Source organism: Phoxinus phoxinus, assembly GCF_949152265.1.
Source record: "Phoxinus phoxinus genome assembly, chromosome: 15".
NCBI classification, from domain to species: domain Eukaryota; kingdom Metazoa; phylum Chordata; class Actinopteri; order Cypriniformes; family Leuciscidae; genus Phoxinus; species Phoxinus phoxinus.
Window position 1 is genome coordinate 28,990,873 of NC_136890.1, and position 17,941 is coordinate 29,008,813.

The 17,941-nt window shown below is 44.0% G+C and overlaps 1 protein-coding gene across 3 annotated transcripts in view; it reads left to right on the plus strand.

The window, feature by feature from the left end:
* pip5k1bb (phosphatidylinositol-4-phosphate 5-kinase, type I, beta b) overlaps positions 1-17,941 on the plus strand; it is a 44,634-nt gene that overhangs the window by 8,434 nt on the left and 18,259 nt on the right. For 2 of the 3 annotated variants that reach the window (XR_013800424.1, XM_079637175.1), the window contains exons 2-5: positions 6,006-6,115; positions 6,341-6,409; positions 11,966-12,096; positions 16,343-16,460. Coding sequence is in view for 2 of the 3 variants with exons in the window: in XM_079637175.1 (XP_079493301.1) it covers positions 6,341-6,409; positions 11,966-12,096; positions 16,343-16,460 (318 nt within the window). In the remaining variant the exon portion in view is untranslated. Of the gene's footprint in view, positions 1-6,005; positions 6,116-6,340; positions 6,410-8,380; positions 8,650-11,965; positions 12,097-16,342; positions 16,461-17,941 lie in introns of those variants that run through there. The other variant, XM_079637176.1, reaches the window with a different exon arrangement.

Below are 17,941 nucleotides of genomic sequence, written 5' to 3' on the forward strand. Positions count from 1 at the left end.
TAATTCAAGTTGTTTTGTTTTGCTTTGATATTACACACATTTTCGTCATGCATTTCATAATACGTTCAAAAAAGTTGAATAGATAAGAAATGTGTTTAATGCTTTACATGTTTAATGCTTAACTTATAAAGTTAAGAGCAGATTGGGAACACACACACACACACACACACGCACACACACACATAAAGCATGTTTTAAATACTTAATTATAAATGGACATTTATTTGTTTCATATTAGCAGCAATAATAAGATATTCCCATTGTCACAATGACATTCCACGTGAAGCTTAGGAGGAAATTGAATGGTCCTTCATTGCTCCCTTCGCCAAATGCTTTCCAAACAACTTCATTAAGACACAAGTACCCTTCTCCCTCCAAAGTCCCCATGGCTCTGCCCTTCGGAGTGATTAGGGCTTAGGGATGCTCACTTCCGATTTGAGTTTGCCCACAGTGTACCACTTCAGATTGGATGGCACAGACATTAACTTTAGCTTATTTGCTCTCTTGAGTACTGCAACCCTTGCATAAATGCTTGGGTAAAGTATGTTGATGGCCTCTCTCAAGCTGTTTATTTTCTCTCGTTTGACTTTCAGTGCAAATCACTCTGTCCTTGCTGCGAGTCGAGTCTTTCAGCAGTTGGTCTGCTTGATCACCTTGAGTTGAACTCGCTCAGAATAGTAAATAGAAATGTAGCCTGAATGTCATCCCTTTCGTTTACTCTTTGCTCATTTTCTTTATCTTGCACTTCCTCCTCCTGACACTCCCCTGCTGCTCCTCAGAGGTCTTAAGATAAGCTCCACAACACAGCTGAAAAAAAAAAAAAGCATTTCTTTTTGAGAGGAGAGAGAGAGGACTGGAAATGATGGGGAGGTTATCACCTAATGTCACGAGTCGGATTCAAACATTTTAGTTACATTGAGATACATTATAGTTTTTTTTATTCATATTTTAAATTAGTTTTAGTTTTATTAGTTTTCCTTTTAATTTTAAGGAATTTTTTTGGCTTTTGTATTAGTTCTGTCATGCAGATCTATACAGGTGGAGCTGGGGAAGTTGGAGGGTTTCTGAAAGCACGCTGCAGGCTGCTAACAACAACACTACCGGTACTTGTTTGAATGTTGAGCCCCAGCTTATTGGCCGCTGATGCAACAACAACCAATCAGCTGTGCGATCTATGTAGATAATGTTTTGAATAGAGAATAGAGTTTTGTGCCAGAACTAGGTATTTATTGTTTTTTGAAGGTCTACATTGTTTCTATTCATTTTTATTTCAGTTTTAGTTATTTTCGTACATAAAGCTCAAAGAAAATTAGATGTGTTTTGTATTTGTTTTTATTCCCAAAAATGTTTTAGTTAACTGCAGTAACCCTGATTAAAACCTCACGTGAAGACCACCATTTTTTTACACATTCAGATGTTTGTTTCTTTATGCATCTGTTATCATCTTGTTTATGAATTGCTTGTCAAGTCACATATATTTCTATAGTGTTTTATACAATAAAGATTTTTTAAAGCAGCTTCACAGTATTAAACAAGAAGATAACTGTTAATATTTGGCAAAAATATACTTTTTTAATAACTTTAAATAACAATTTCAGCTTGCAGCCTTTTTTAGTCTTCTCTCATTCATTTGCCTTGGGGGGGGGGGGGGGGGGGGGGGGAGTCAGCTTCGGATTTTATCTGGATTTTTTTTTGTATCTTTTTTTGTTGCTTTTTTAAAGGAAAAGGAAAGAAAAATACATTTTGTCAAATTAGCCAAATCTCTATTGGATATTTCTCTTCAGTTTTGCATATGCCTCCCCAGTGACTTTATCTGTACAGCAATAATTAGTATTTATAGCTTCACTGTACAAAGCTGTGCACAATGCAAAGCTGTGCATATTGTCCTACAAATTCTTCTAAAATGCCTTTAATAGCATCATATCCAATTACAGCTTTTAGCGGGAAACTTCACACAGTACACTAAGCCAGTTATGTAATCACTGTCACTGTATCCAATTAGCAAACTGAAGAAAGAACCTCCAGTCAGAACAAAGAGTGCATACGTGAGGCCTGTGCCGTGTTGGATACGGCCCTAATCCTGTTCTCTAGCTTTAAGCCCTCAATTCAAATGAACGGAAATGGAATTTTGACCCCCAATAATTCTTTGGAACTGTTAAAAAGTTGAGTTTCCACTTCAAAATGCTTCATGGATGCTTCATGGCATCCTGTCTGTCAATTCGCCGATTGCATGGGAACGATTTGGTGTTTCAATAAGCTTTTGATAGTATTTAATCAGTATGGTCTGAAAATTATTGAACCCAAATTTGGGGTCGATCAGGTGGGAGCTGTATGAAGAAATTTTCCACTATCAGCATAGTTAATCGTTATCATCATAGTTCACCGAGTCAGTGTTTCCCTATAGTTCCTCAGTTCCAACGACCATTTGCAAACAGCATCGCAAAGTTGTGTGGTTGGAGTGGAAGCTTTCGACCTGTGGTTAAAAGCAGAGTTTCTTGTTTGCATGACACGTGGACCTAATAAACTCTTATCTTCTTGAGGAAAATAAACAAGTTGACATTCAGTACAATCTAATTTACGTCATTTAGTTTCTCAAGAGATTTAAACCGCCGTTTTTGAAGAGTGTGCATGTGCGTGCTCTAGTATGAAGGAGCCTATTAATATGAAAATAAAGAAAAATAACTGAGAAAAATGAGAAGTGGTCCTCAGATGCCATGTCCATAATTTAAAGTAAGATCTCAAAACGGATTATAGTAATAAGAATACTTTTTGTGAAATGGTCGTGACTAGCGAGTTGAATTCTTCAACGATGCATCGTACTATAGTTAAGCAGCGAGTTAAAAAGATGTGAAAAATAATGTGTTTTTTGAACATTCAAGCATGAAAATCTATTCCAAAAAACAAGACTCTGATGAAGGGCATACTATTGGCTCTTTAATAAATCTGAGGTAAAAAGTACTGTACTAAAATGTACTTTAAAGGTTGATGGCTCGAGGTTTTGAGAGAATTAACCCCATAATGTTGAGACTCTCTTCAATCGATGTGCTAAATTGCTTGTGTTTATTACCAGTCAAATCAGTCTGAATATTCAGGGGGTCATGTGCCCCTCAGTGCCTGCGGGTGGGTACAGTACGGCCACTGTTTACAAGCACAGAACCTGGAGTCATAGCAACCACAAAGAGGAGAACGACGAGAAGAAGCGATAGATAAAGGGAGAGAGCGAAAGTGAGGATAGGTTTTTAAAGTGTTATGGTGATAGAAACTTAAGTGTTTTCTGTTCTCTGTCCTCTTAATATCTGGCACATGGTCACATATCTTTAATACCTTTAAAGGGCACTTGCCTCTTCTGAGAGCCCTTCATAATCCGTGTCTTTTCCACTGTCAGTGCCACATAATTTGTTTGTGCTTCTTACAATGAGACTATTGTTCTTAACTAAATAATAGAATAATGTCATATGCTATGTATGTTAAACATAAAGTTTTATGTTTCAAGGGATCGTGGATCATGGGGCTTGCAGTTCGGACAGACTCTGCTCTGGGCTTGTTAACTGGTTAAAGGTGGAATGTAATACCGTATAACTCTCTAGATATTTACATAAACCAGATGTTGAGATTGACCATAACTTTGCATCATTAGATGCTTTGCTAAATACAAATTATTTGTTTAGCCATTTCTCAGACAGTTAAATATTGACTCGTGTATCAATAAATCATCTTATATTGACACTGCTTATATAATAATTTGGCTTTATTATAAAAGCAGCTATTCCAGTATATTCATAGACACAAGACTGTTCAAAAGTTTGGGGTCAGTACGATTTTTTTAAATAGTACTTTTAGGATTAAAAATAGGATTCATGAAACTGATAAATTAAAAAAAGACATTTATTTCTGTTTCAAGTAAATGAGCACTAAATCAGCGTATTAGAAGGATTTCTGAAGGATCATGTGACACTGAAGACTGGCGTAATGATGCTGAAAATTCAGCTTTGCCCTCACAGGAATAAATGATATTGTTAAAATAGAAAACAAACATTTTAATTTATAGTAATATTTCATATTACTGTATTTTTAATCGAATAAATGCACCCTTGGAGAGAATAAAATGTACTGACCCTAAACTTTTTAACGATAGGTAACATGATTTGACACAAAAAATGTTTTCAAAATGTATTCTTTTATTTATATTAATCCACAAGAGGCAACAACAAACCCATTAGCTATGGTTAAATCCCTCTACTGCATGACCCCTTGTGTCTTAGTGCTTCTTTTTTTTTATCTTAATGTTCCATGATGCATCTGGCTAGCGATCAGTCGTATATTTAAACACTGCTCCATGAGTAAGCTTTGTGATGTATGATGTGCCCTTTTCTAAGTGTAACATTTTTTATAGCCTCTATTTTGATTGTTGGTCAGTGCTTACGCATTATTGACTATAAGGTTAATGACACAAGGAGGAGGTTGTGTTTTGCATGAACTCAACTATGAAGGATTGTTTCACTCGAAGTGGATTATTTAATACATCTGGATTGCAGTCTTAGGTCGCACTGACATGCAGGTGTTAGATGCTTCTCAGACAGCAGCTGGTTATCAGGAGCAAACATCCACACTTTCGCTGGGTTTTCCCTCTCTGCAGACCCCCTGATATAAACGTGCTGGCACAGAGCGAATGGCACTTTAGACTCACAGGCTGCTCTTGACTCTGAATAAGGGCTCGGTCTCACAGTTTGTTTATGCAGACAGTCTGAAAGACCATTATTCCTCATTTACACAGACTGTGAGGCCCTGCACTCTTGTCTGCTGACTTTACGACGCACCGTTTATTCAGTGCTGTGGCTGCAAACACACACTTAGGTGGTCACAAGATCAACTTAAAAACATTCTGCATTGTCTCGATGAGAATGCCTGAAATCAATCTTTCACTGAAGGTGAAGTGTGTAGTTTCTGCACCTCTATAGCTTTACAAACAGAATTGCAAAGATTAACCAAAGTTTAAGTCAGTTCAACCTAGTCGATCAATAATGCACAATTTCTCTTTTTCTGTTTTATTTATATTTTCAGAAAAAATATTGTGTAAAAACCATGTTTCATGCATTCAAATGTTAGGGTTGGTAATATTTTTAAATGTTTTTGAAAGAAGTTTTTTATTTCACCTAAAAATTTAAATTCTGTCATCATTTACTCTCCCTCATGTCGTTCCAAATCCGTAAGACTTCCGTTCATCTACAGAACACAAATGAAGATATTTTTGATGAAATCTGAGCTTTCTGTCCCTCCATTGACAGCTACACAACTGACACTTTGACACTTCAAAAAGTTCATACAGAGATCGTAAACCTAATCCAAATGACTTGAGCAGTTTAGTCCAAATTCTTTGAAAAAACTTGATCACTTTATATGATGAAAAGATTGAATTTAGGCTTTAATTCACATATAAACATTCATCAACTCACACATCAGTTGTGTTAAACAGAAGCTCAAGCATGTTCGCTCGATGTGTGAGAACCAATGAGGTTCATTCTCATGTTACGCACTACGCAGCACGTTTGAGCTTCTGCAAGAACCAATGAGGTTCATTCTCATGTTACGCAGCACGTTTGAGCTTCTGCAAGAACCAATGAGGTTTGTGTCAAGCAGGTTTGTTTGAGCTTCTGTATATGTTCTATGTTTATATGTAAATAAAAACCTACATTAAATCTGTTCATCATATAAAACAATTTGGACTAAACCGCTCAATTTATATAGATTAGTTTTACAATCTCTTTATGTTCTTTTTGAAGTGTCAAAGTGTTAGTTGCGTAGCTGTCCATGGAAGGACAGAAATCTTTTAATTTGTGTTCCGAAAATGAATGAAAACCGTATGGGTTTGGAGCGACATGAGGGTGAGTAATTAATGACAGAATTTTAATTTTTGGGTGAACTATCCCTTTAAAACTGTTTGGTTTTCCCTCCACTGTCATACTAACTAGAACATTCTCCTTCCCTTCCCATCCTCTGGTTGACAGGACGAACATCAATTCTGAGCCAGACCTCTGCTTTCCACACGGCCCACATGACTGAGCCATGCAGCAGCGCTGAACAGCAGACCAACACCTGTGTTCTTGGTTAAAACAAGGTAAACCCTAATTGCGTCATATTTTATTAGCAGAGCCACACATGTACTGCATTTACAAGCCACTCAATTACTCTGGCAGGATATCCTGTGGTCTGTGTCAGGCTCCTTTGCAAATCTGATGGTTTACGGCTGGACACGGCCTGAGGACATTATTTACATACACTCAGCTAATGGCTGTAAACTAGTCTTGTGTAACTTTTAACTCTTTATTGCTTCATGATGTAGATGTCATCAGCCAATGAGAATGGAGTCAGCGGGTCTAGCAATAACAGTAGAGAGAAAACATACAAAAAGGTAAATTACTTTTCATTATTGTTTTCTTTATATCTACAGTATTTTGTTTGCATGGAGAACCCATTATTATAAAATATGACTTTTTTTGTATTTAAAAAGCACCGCTTTTTAATTGTCTATTATTTTTCATTTGTATAGAGCTGGTAAGTCCCGCCCCCTCCGTAAAACCCCGCTGGACCTCAAAGTTGAAAAACCGTCAATGCAAGTGAATGGGAGAAAATAATTATTTTCTGGTCCCGTTTGAATTGTGCCATGAATGTGAACATATGTTGTCTGTGAATTTTTTATATAATCTTTCATGTTACAAGTTTGACAGTATATGGTACGATTCGTCGGCTAGCAGTTGTGGAAAAGACATAACGAGAAAGACTACATGTCGCCTATGTGACGTCTCCCTGAAAAAAGGCGGTGAAGTGCACCAAAGACACAGCCATGTCTAGCGGGATCCGTGAGCTAGAGCCGTGAGCTAGTGGTGTTGACGTTTCAAACGCGTCGAAAGCAGCGAAGAGTTGTAGTCCACAAAGTGCTCTCACACAAAGTCTACCCGTATCAAACTTCTACCCGCTAAATTGTAGCATTCTTCACACGAAAGATTATATAAAAAATTCACAGACAACATATGTTCACATTCATGGCACAATTCGAACGGGACCAGAAAATAATTATTTTCTCCCATTCACTTGCATTGACGGTTTTTCAACTTTGAGGTCCAGCGGGGTTTTACGGAGGGGGGCGGGACTTACCAGCTCTATAGACGTGCATTTTTTTTTTTTTTTTTTTTTACATTTGATTGATTTATAAATATTAACCACAATAGCTCCTTGTCTGTGATGCTGTTTATACCTAATATATATATCAATAGATCTACAGTAGACTAAAGCCTTTGCAAAAGTAAAAAAGTAAAATTAAAATGAGAAAGAAATTAGAAAATAAAAAAATCCAAGAATTATTAATTTTATATATTTAAAGTATTATAATATCATTTGGGAGTTGGTGTTATCTTACACCCTTCTCCTGTCATCTAATGCCGGGTACAAACTGCATGATTTTAGCCCCAATTTTCAGTCACCGACAGTTTTGTGAAAATCGCCAACAAATGGCCGAAATCAAAGAGAAATCGGTGCTTGTTCGCGTGAGTGACAATCATGTAGTGTGTATTATCTCTCTGAGAGAAGCGCAGATGTGTCGAATACGAAATATTTGGACCTGTCTGTGACAAGAGACAAGAGGCTGTTTTTTTATGGATGTCAATGGAGGAGAGCTGAATAAACCGCTTTTGTTAGGAAATAGCTTATCGTTTAATGAATCGACAGCCCATCGGCTAATCTTCAACATGTTTGCTGTGCTCTTAAACATTAATTTAGGATTGATCTATTTTTAGAGTTTACACCGAACAAAATAAGTGAAATTGCACAACAGGCATGATTCAGGTTATGGCACGTATCATTCATTTCTATGGTATCTGCAAACAGTGATTGACTGTCACACAACTCAAATACAATGACATCAAGGCTGTATGTGATTGGTGATGCAAGTTAGCCGTTACTTTTTTCCAATCGTAGAGACACGGACCCTCATATCTCCCAAAAAAAAAAAACATCTCTGCTCAGAGTCATGCAGTCAGTGTGAATTGTGTTTTGACTGGAAATGATATCGCCGACGACCTTCAGCCAATGAGAGATACAGGGCTAGGTAAAGTTCAGGGGGATGAGTCGAGTCATAGACCTGCAACAGAATATCAGCAAGCATGGCTTCTGCAAGCAACCATTCTCTCCTTCATATTCTTCTTTTTTTTCTTTTTCACTGCAAATAGTGCACAGACACCTTGGATCACAAGCTTTTGCGTACATCATTTTAACAAGAAGAAATTCAGTCGCGAGAATCTCACACGTGATCTCGCATTATTTTCTGTATCAGTTCTCGCGCGTGTTCGGTTGTGAAAAGTAGTTCTCTGTGATTCTTCCTATTGAAATGTCGTGTAATGTGTGACCCCCTGTGGCAGATCCGCCGTGTAACTAAATGGTACCCTAGACAGTCGTGTAGTGTGAGAAGAACAGCTATCCGACGACTTTGAAAAACATGCAGCATGTACCCGGCATAACCCATTTGTATATACAAACAAAACAAAACCTCACTTGTGATTGAATTTTCCAAGGCAGGGCCTCTGAATTCATGAATTTGCTGCATGTTGATAAAACACAGAAAAAGATCAACAAATTGTCCGCCAACACCTCTGTTCGGTGAATAATGAGCTACTTTTTCCATTCACGTTTGTCCAATGACGAGTTTGCCATGTTGATAATATCCACTCTTCTAAATGTTGGTATCAACAGAGGTCTATCAATGAACTTTACAAAATTCCAAGATTTGATGGTTTTGTCAGACCTTTTCATGTTAAGGCTGATCTAATAATTCCAGTGAACCTTCCTCAAGAGTTTTGACCTGCACAAATGTCATTTCATTTGTTTATCTGAAAGTTAACACAATTACTCTATACTAATTTGTTTTGCTTTTTATTACCGATATTGTCTCAGACTACTTCATCTGCCCTGAAAGGAGCTATCCAGCTTGGCATTGGTTACACCGTGGGGAATCTGACCTCAAAACCTGACCGAGATGTGCTCATGCAGGACTTCTATGTGGTGGAGAGTGTGTTTTTACCCAGGTATGGACAGGGGATGCATACATGTGCAGGACGCTGCCTGTGCATATTGCTGTTTTGTCTATGTTGATGTCAAAGTGGAGGAGGAAGTTTCTCAAATTCTCAAATATTGTATTTCGTTTGGGTCATCTGCTCTCCATTTTTTTCCCTAAATAGGGAAATCATAACATCAGTACATCTTGCAGTGATTAATCACACTCTAAAGAGAGTGTATCATGAGAACTAGGAACTTGAGATCATGCTGAATCCTGCACAGTTAATTCTTGCACAAATGATTCCCAAAAGACTAATTTTAGTGAGCAGAGTATACACAAGATTCAAAGGGATGCCACTGATCCACTAGCCTGACTTCCTTATTTATAGAGTCTGATTCTCTCACTGGGGATTGCACTCCAGTTGCATGCGCTCGCCCTCAGTTTGAACCAATTCGACGGTCTGTGGTTGTGTACTACTTACAATATTTTGCATATACTTTGTGATGAAGCTAAATTCTTTGTGCAACGTTTGAATTCATGTTTGCATACTGTGAATAATATACTGTATGCATAGTAGGGGAGTGCAACAAATATTATGACCTGTATTATATTGGGTATGATGACAAATGTATTTGTATTCGGTTTAAAGCAGAAGAGGACAAGTTGGTTAAAACTAAAAGAATTTAAACTTTAAAGAACTTTATTATTCATACCAAAACGTTTACAGTCAGTAAGATTTTTGCATATATACTCACCAAGGCTGCATTTATTTGATTAAAAATATAGTAAAACAGTAATATTTTGAAATATTATTTATCACGGGTATGGTGCGGATGAAGACAAAGGCAAAGGCACAAAGCTCCAATTCAAACTTTTACTATAATAAAGCTTACACAAAACGGAAACACTCACGATACACTGTAACATAATCAAACACGAGCATAAGCAAACATTGACCGACAACTGAAGGGTGAGAGACAGGAACTTAAATACACAGATGACAACGAGTGACGACAGGTGATGAAGATGATGATTAACAATGACTAATTAACTAAACAGGTGACGAAAATGAACTAATGAAAATGACGACAGAGATGATGAAAACACTGAAGATGGAAAACAAACTAAAAGTCCATGATAACAACAGAAAACACATTAACAATGTGACAGAACCCCCCCCTCCCCCCAGGCGCGTCCTCGCGCCGTAAAACATCCAAAGGGGTGGGAGGGTGGGCGCCCTGGAGGCTGATGAACAGGTGGCCGATCTGGAGCAGGAAGCCTCCAGGGCGGAGCAGGACGTGCAGGTGGGCAGGGCGGAGCAGGATGAGGGCGTGGCCATGGCGGAGCAGACGGACCCTCAGGCGTCCATGGCGGTGAGGACCCTTCGGGCGGCCACGGCGGAGACGACCCTTCGGGCGGCCACGGTGGTGAGGACCCTTCGGGCGGCCACGGCGGTGAGGACCCTTCGAGTGGCCACGGCGGAGACGACCCTTCGGGCGGCCACGGCGGTGAGGACACTTCGGGCGGCCACGGCGGTGAGGACCCTTCGGGCGGCCACGGCGGTGAGGACCCTTCGGGCGGCCACGGCGGTGAGGACCCTTCGGGCGGCCACGGCGGTGAGGACCCTTCGGGCGGCCACGGCGGTGAGGACCCTTCGGGCGGCCACGGCGGTGAGGACCCTTCGGGCGGCCACGGCGGTGAGGACCCTTCGGGCGGCCACGGCGGTGAGGACCCTTCGGGCGGCCACGGCGGTGAGGACCCTTCGGGCGGCCACGGCGGTGAGGACCCTTCGGGCGGCCACGGCGGTGAGGACCCTTCGGGCGGCCACGGCGGTGAGGACCCTTCGGGCGGCCACGGCGGTGAGGACCCTTCGGGCGGCCACGGCGGTGAGGACCCTTCGGGCGGCCACGGCGGTGAGGACCCTTCGGGCGGCCACGGCGGTGAGGACCCTTCGGGCGGCCATGGCGGTGAGGACCCTTCGGGCGGCCATGGCGACCGTGTCGGAAGGGCCTCCACGATCCCCTCAGAGGACTTATTGCCCCCCCCAAAAATTTTCTTGGGGAGGTCAGCACTGGACGGGACCAGCGGCGAAGGCTCTGGGCTGTACGGGACCAGCGGTGCAGGAAGCTCTGGGCTGGACGGGACCAGCGGTGCAGGAAGCTCTGGGCTGGACGGGACCAGCGGTGCAGGAAGCTCTGGGCTGGACGGGACCAGCGGTGCAGGAAGCTCTGGGCTGGACGGGACCAGCGGTGCAGGAAGCTCTGGGCTGGACGGGACCAGCGGTGCAGGAAGCTCTGGGCTGGACGGGACCAGCGGTGCAGGAAGCTCTGGGCTGGACGGGACCAGCGGTGCAGGAAGCTCTGGGCTGGACGGGACCAGCGGTGCAGGAAGCTCTGGGCTGGACGGGACCAGCGGTGCAGGAAGCTCTGGGCTGGACGGGACCAGCGGTGCAGGAAGCTCTGGGCTGGACGGGACCAGCGGTGCAGGAAGCTCTGGGCTGGGCAGCGATGAGGGCTCTGTGCTGGGCAGCGATGAGGGCTCTGTGCTGGGCAGCGATGAGGGCTCTGTGCTGGGCAGCGATGAGGGCTCTGTGCTGGGCAGCGATGAGGGCTCTGTGCTGGGCAGCGATGAGGGCTCTGTGCTGGGCAGCGATGAGGGCTCTGTGCTGGGCAGCGATGAGGGCTCTGTGCTGGGCAGCGATGAGGGCTCTGTGCTGGGCAGCGATGAGGGCTCTGTGCTGGGCAGCGATGAGGGCTCTGTGCTGGGCACACTTTTCATGTTAAGGCTGATCTAATAATTCCAGTGAACCTTCCTCAAGAGTTTTGACCTGCACAAATGTCATTTCATTTGTTTATCTGAAAGTTAACACAATTACTCTATACTAATTTGTTTTGCTTTTTATTACCGATATTGTCTCAGACTACTTCATCTGCCCTGAAAGGAGCTATCCAGCTTGGCATTGGTTACACCGTGGGGAATCTGACCTCAAAACCTGACCGAGATGTGCTCATGCAGGACTTCTATGTGGTGGAGAGTGTGTTTTTACCCAGGTATGGACAGGGGATGCATACATGTGCAGGACGCTGCCTGTGCATATTGCTGTTTTGTCTATGTTGATGTCAAAGTGGAGGAGGAAGTTCCACGGCGGAGACGACCCTTCGGGCGGCCACGGCGGTGAGGACACTTCGGGCGGCCACGGCGGTGAGGACACTTCGGGCGGCCACGGCGGTGAGGACCCTTCGGGCGGCCACGGCGGTGAGGACCCTTCGGGCGGCCACGGCGGTGAGGACCCTTCGGGCGGCCACGGCGGTGAGGACCCTTCGGGCGGCCACGGCGGTGAGGACCCTTCGGGCGGCCACGGCGGTGAGGACCCTTCGGGCGGCCACGGCGGTGAGGACCCTTCGGGCGGCCACGGCGGTGAGGACCCTTCGGGCGGCCACGGCGGTGAGGACCCTTCGGGCGGCCACGGCGGTGAGGACCCTTCGGGCGGCCACGGCGGTGAGGACCCTTCGGGCGGCCACGGCGGTGAGGACCCTTCGGGCGGCCACGGCGGTGAGGACCCTTCGGGCGGCCACGGCGGTGAGGACCCTTCGGGCGGCCACGGCGGTGAGGACCCTTCGGGCGGCCACGGCGGTGAGGACCCTTCGGGCGGCCACGGCGGTGAGGACCCTTCGGGCGGCCATGGCGACCGTGTCGGAAGGGCCTCCACGATCCCCTCAGAGGACTTATTGCCCCCCCCCAAAATTTTCTTGGGGAGGTCAGCACTGGACGGGACCAGCGGCGAAGGCTCTGGGCTGTACGGGACCAGCGGTGCAGGAAGCTCTGGGCTGGACGGGACCAGCGGTGCAGGAAGCTCTGGGCTGGACGGGACCAGCGGTGCAGGAAGCTCTGGGCTGGACGGGACCAGCGGTGCAGGAAGCTCTGGGCTGGACGGGACCAGCGGTGCAGGAAGCTCTGGGCTGGACGGGACCAGCGGTGCAGGAAGCTCTGGGCTGGACGGGACCAGCGGTGCAGGAAGCTCTGGGCTGGACGGGACCAGCGGTGCAGGAAGCTCTGGGCTGGACGGGACCAGCGGTGCAGGAAGCTCTGGGCTGGACGGGACCAGCGGTGCAGGAAGCTCTGGGCTGGACGGGACCAGCGGTGCAGGAAGCTCTGGGCTGGACGGGACCAGCGGTGCAGGAAGCTCTGGGCTGGACGGGACCAGCGGTGCAGGAAGCTCTGGGCTGGACGGGACCAGCGGTGCAGGAAGCTCTGGGCTGGACGGGACCAGCGGTGCAGGAAGCTCTGGGCTGGACGGGACCAGCGGTGCAGGAAGCTCTGGGCTGGACGGGACCAGCGGTGCAGGAAGCTCTGGGCTGGACGGGACCAGCGGTGCAGGAAGCTCTGGGCTGGACGGGACCAGCGGTGCAGGAAGCTCTGGGCTGGACGGGACCAGCGGTGCAGGAAGCTCTGGGCTGGGCAGCGATGAGGGCTCTGTGCTGGGCAGCGATGAGGGCTCTGTGCTGGGCAGCGATGAGGGCTCTGTGCTGGGCAGCGATGAGGGCTCTGTGCTGGGCAGCGATGAGGGCTCTGTGCTGGGCAGCGATGAGGGCTCTGTGCTGGGCAGCGATGAGGGCTCTGTGCTGGGCAGCGATGAGGGCTCTGTGCTGGGCAGCGATGAGGGCTCTGTGCTGGGCAGCGATGAGGGCTCTGTGCTGGGCAGCGATGAGGGCTCTGTGCTGGGCAGCGATGAGGGCTCTGTGCTGGGCAGCGATGAGGGCTCTGTGCTGGGCAGCGATGAGGGCTCTGTGCTGGGCAGCGATGAGGGCTCTGTGCTGGGCAGCGATGAGGGCTCTGTGCTGGGCAGCGATGAGGGCTCTGTGCTGGGCAGCGATGAGGGCTCTGTGCTGGGTAGCGATGAGGGCTCTGTGCTGGGCAGCGATGAGGGCTCTGGCGCAGGATCGGCGGGCTCTGGCGCAGGATCAGCGGGCTCTGCTGGACTGGCGTGAAGTGCAGGCTTGGCTGGACAGGCGTGAATCGTCTCAGGCTGGGCAGGCCGGACGCGAAGCGCAGGCGCGGCAGGCATGACGTGCGGCTCAGGCTCTGGAACGTCGTGATGATCAGGCTGAGGAACGGCTGCTGTTACCGTGAGGGAGGAACCACAAACCCAAAGAGCTCTGTCCATAAACTCCATAAAAGGTCTATCTAAGTCCCTGAGCAGCAATATCTGGGCTAGTGGATCATCAAGTCCTCTCCAGAACCGTTGCTTCAAAAACTCCTCCTCCCAGTAAACATCCTGATGAAGATGTAGGTAAACTTCCACAAACTCCTCCAATGAACTCCCATTCTGATTGAACAGAAATGCCTCCATAGCGTTTTTGGTCGGTCAATCTGTCACGGGTATGGTGCGGAAGAAGACAGGCAGAGGCCCAAAGCTCCAATTCAAACTTTTACTATAATAAAGCTTACACAAAACGGAAACACTCACGATACACTGTAACATAATCAAACACGAGCATAAGCAAACATTGACCGACAACTGAAGGGTGAGAGACAGGAACTTAAATACACAGATGACAACGAGTGACGACAGGTGATGAAGATGATGATTAACAATGACTAATTAACTAAACAGGTGACGAAAATGAACTAATGAAAATGACGACAGAGATGATGAAAACACTGAAGATGGAAAACAAACTAAAAGTCCATGATAACAACAGAAAACACATTAACAATGTGACATTATTGCAATTTAAAATAACATTTTTTTATTTTAATATATTTAAAAATGTAATTTATTCCTGTAATGGCAAAGCTGAATTACTCTAGTCTTCAGTGTTACATGATTCTTCAGAAATAATTCTAACATGCTGATTTGCTGATTCCTTGATGAATAGAAAATTAAAAATTATTTAATCATGCTGAATAAACATAAATCTTACTGACAACCTTTAACAGTAATGTATATTTAGTATAGTAAAAAGTAGTAAAGATGATGCAGAACAAATGTAGGCTAGTACTGGATGTACACTCACATGCTTTAATGCATTTGGAATGACAATTGAATAAAATGAAATGGCAAGCTCGTGATTCACATTACAGCAGTAATATTATAAAAAACACATAAGTATTTAATTTGATTATGGCTCTATTAGGCTTATCTATATAAGAAAAAAAAACAAAATAGAACATCACAGGCATTTTTCATAGAAGGTAGATTATTATTAAACAGGGAATGCTCAGACTTTGATATTATTGTTGACCTTATACTGTAGGCATATCACTAAATTCTAATTTTATGTGTTGATTGAAATATGTTATGATATTATCAGTAATACAAAATACATATATTACTCAGAAGTATTTGTTATTCATTCTAAAGTCATTATTCATGCTTTTCAGGATAAGGTAATCAGGCACATCCTATCCTACGAAAATAATAGTAATACATTAGTATGCTATTCTGAACATTGTCTGCATTGCAGAGAAGCAGAAAGAAATGACTCATATGTCTATGAGACAGATTTGCACATGCCGAAGCCCCATTTTTCAGAGTTAGGTCAGTCGTCTGCCCCTCATCTGCCCGCTATTGTTTTAGTTCTTAGAGACAAGCTCTAATTCAGAGGTCAGTTGTACATTTTGGATTGGGTAACACAATGGGCACGGATCGTCTGCAACAGCTAATGCTCAGAACTTATTCAATTGCCCTGAAAAAACAACAATTCTCTAATCCACTTGTTATGAGGGATCACAGGCACTTTTTGTTTAGCGGTATTTTGAGTGATTATTACATCAGCTGTACACGTTTAGGAATTATTCAAATGGGGTTAATCCAAACTACTAATGACCTGCCTCATAATAAAAAAGCGGGGTTTTTTCCACCCAGGGCTTGCTTTCATTTTATAATGTGTAACTGATGTGGCTGACCCTGGTCTTTAGTTTGTGTAACCATTAGTAGAGTAAGACTAGGACCTCCTTGTCCTCAGGCATTGGTTACTGTTGTGTGTCTCTGGAAAAGAGTACCTCTGGTGTTTACTGCTGGTGGGTCACATTGCAACAAGGACATGCTCAATGGGGCTCAGAAAGATCAAATGTGTCTCTTTTCCTTGGGCATAAAGAAGCATTTAGGTTGGGTAACAGTTTCTCACTTTTTTTTGTCCTCTTACAGGATTATGTTTACAGACAGAAACCAGATTTTGCCCAGAAGCCTCTTGTGTTAGTGGGAATGTGATGATCATTAATGAAACAAACCGTTGATTCCCATATACGCTTTGTATATTGTGATACCTTAAGCAAATGCTTTCGCTTTTGCAGTGAGGGAAGCAACCTGACTCCAGCGCATCATTATCCAGACTTCCGTTTCAAGACGTACGCACCACTGGCTTTCCGCTACTTCCGCGAGCTGTTCGGGATCAAGCCAGATGATTACTTGGTAAAGCACAATTTTCAATTTTTCTTTATTGATTTTGGCTACTTTTTTTTCTTTTTCAATACACTTGAATGAAATACACTACCGTTCAAAAGTTTGTAATATACACTGTACAAAAAAAAGTTGCTGCCTTACATTTTTAAGTACAATCAACTTCGATGTTTAAGTAATTTCAGCTTAAATTAAAAAAAAAATTGAATCTTGTATAACTTACTAACGTATTTTGATGAGTGAAAGCAATGTAAAAATATATGTTGTCATAACTTATTGATCATATAATTTTTTACAGTGTATTTCAATATATTTATAATAATATTTCACAATATTTCTGTTTGTTGTTTTTGATTAAATAAATGCAGCCCTGGTGAACATAAGAGACTTCATTAAAAATAATTAAAAAATCTTACCGACCCCAAACTTTTGAACGATAGTCATATCCCTGGACTTATTTTGAACTATTCATCATTGCAAAGCATGCATGAACTGCTATGACTGTAATTAAATGCAATTTTCACCTCCATATTATTGCCAAGATTATTACGTGTGTCCCGTTCCCTCTGTCTGAGCCATAACAAAGCATCATTGTATGAATTAAAGTTCAGTGCCTGCTTACATCAGGCGCCAGTAAGAGTGACCAAGAGACTGCTGACCACTGATGAACTTTACCGCTGCATCTTGCCAACTGTGACTGGCAGGAACTCAGAATCTACGTCCTCATTTCTAAATTCCCAGCAGGGATTAGCGGTTTGGTTTGATGTGTTCTCGCTATGTAAGATGCGTCCTGGCACATTGATGAGGTGTTGGAGGTGTGCGTTTCCCTGCACTGCAACACATCTCGCAGCCACTGCAGTGCCTCTGCAGCATCTCTGCAGCTCTCATGCAGTTTAATCTGAGTGTTTGCGTATGTGAGTCAGGGTGGACGATGCTGATTAGGCATATGATCTCAGTCAAGCTGTTAATTGCCTCCTCTGCACTTTGACATGTAATGGCCGGGTAATTAGCCCAGCAGAGCGGTATCAATCCCAGGTGCCTGATAGTCTGGTCTTCCCATGTAATTTATGAACCTGCATGATATCATCCTCTGTTATGAATCTATTGTGTGCCCCCTTGAGCTTGCATTGCACAAAAATGTTAATTATATAGTGTGTGCTGTGCAGAAGCTGGGTTTTATGATGTCTCTAATGATAAGGGAATACCTTTTTACATACCGGTAATACTATTCAAAACAACCTTTTTTGCATTCTTTATTTTGCATAGGCGAATTGTCCTTGCAATGACAAAGTTTTGGTTTCTATTCCCAGGGAACACATGCACTAATGTTAAAAAGTATCTTATGCTCACTAATACTACATTTAGGCCCTGTTTACACCTGGTATGGAGATACGTTTCAGTCGATCGGATCTTAAGTGGACGACGCTAAATACAGGTGTAAACGGGGTCTAAAACTTTTTGAGCTTGTCTACTTTCGACCACTTCCAGAGGTA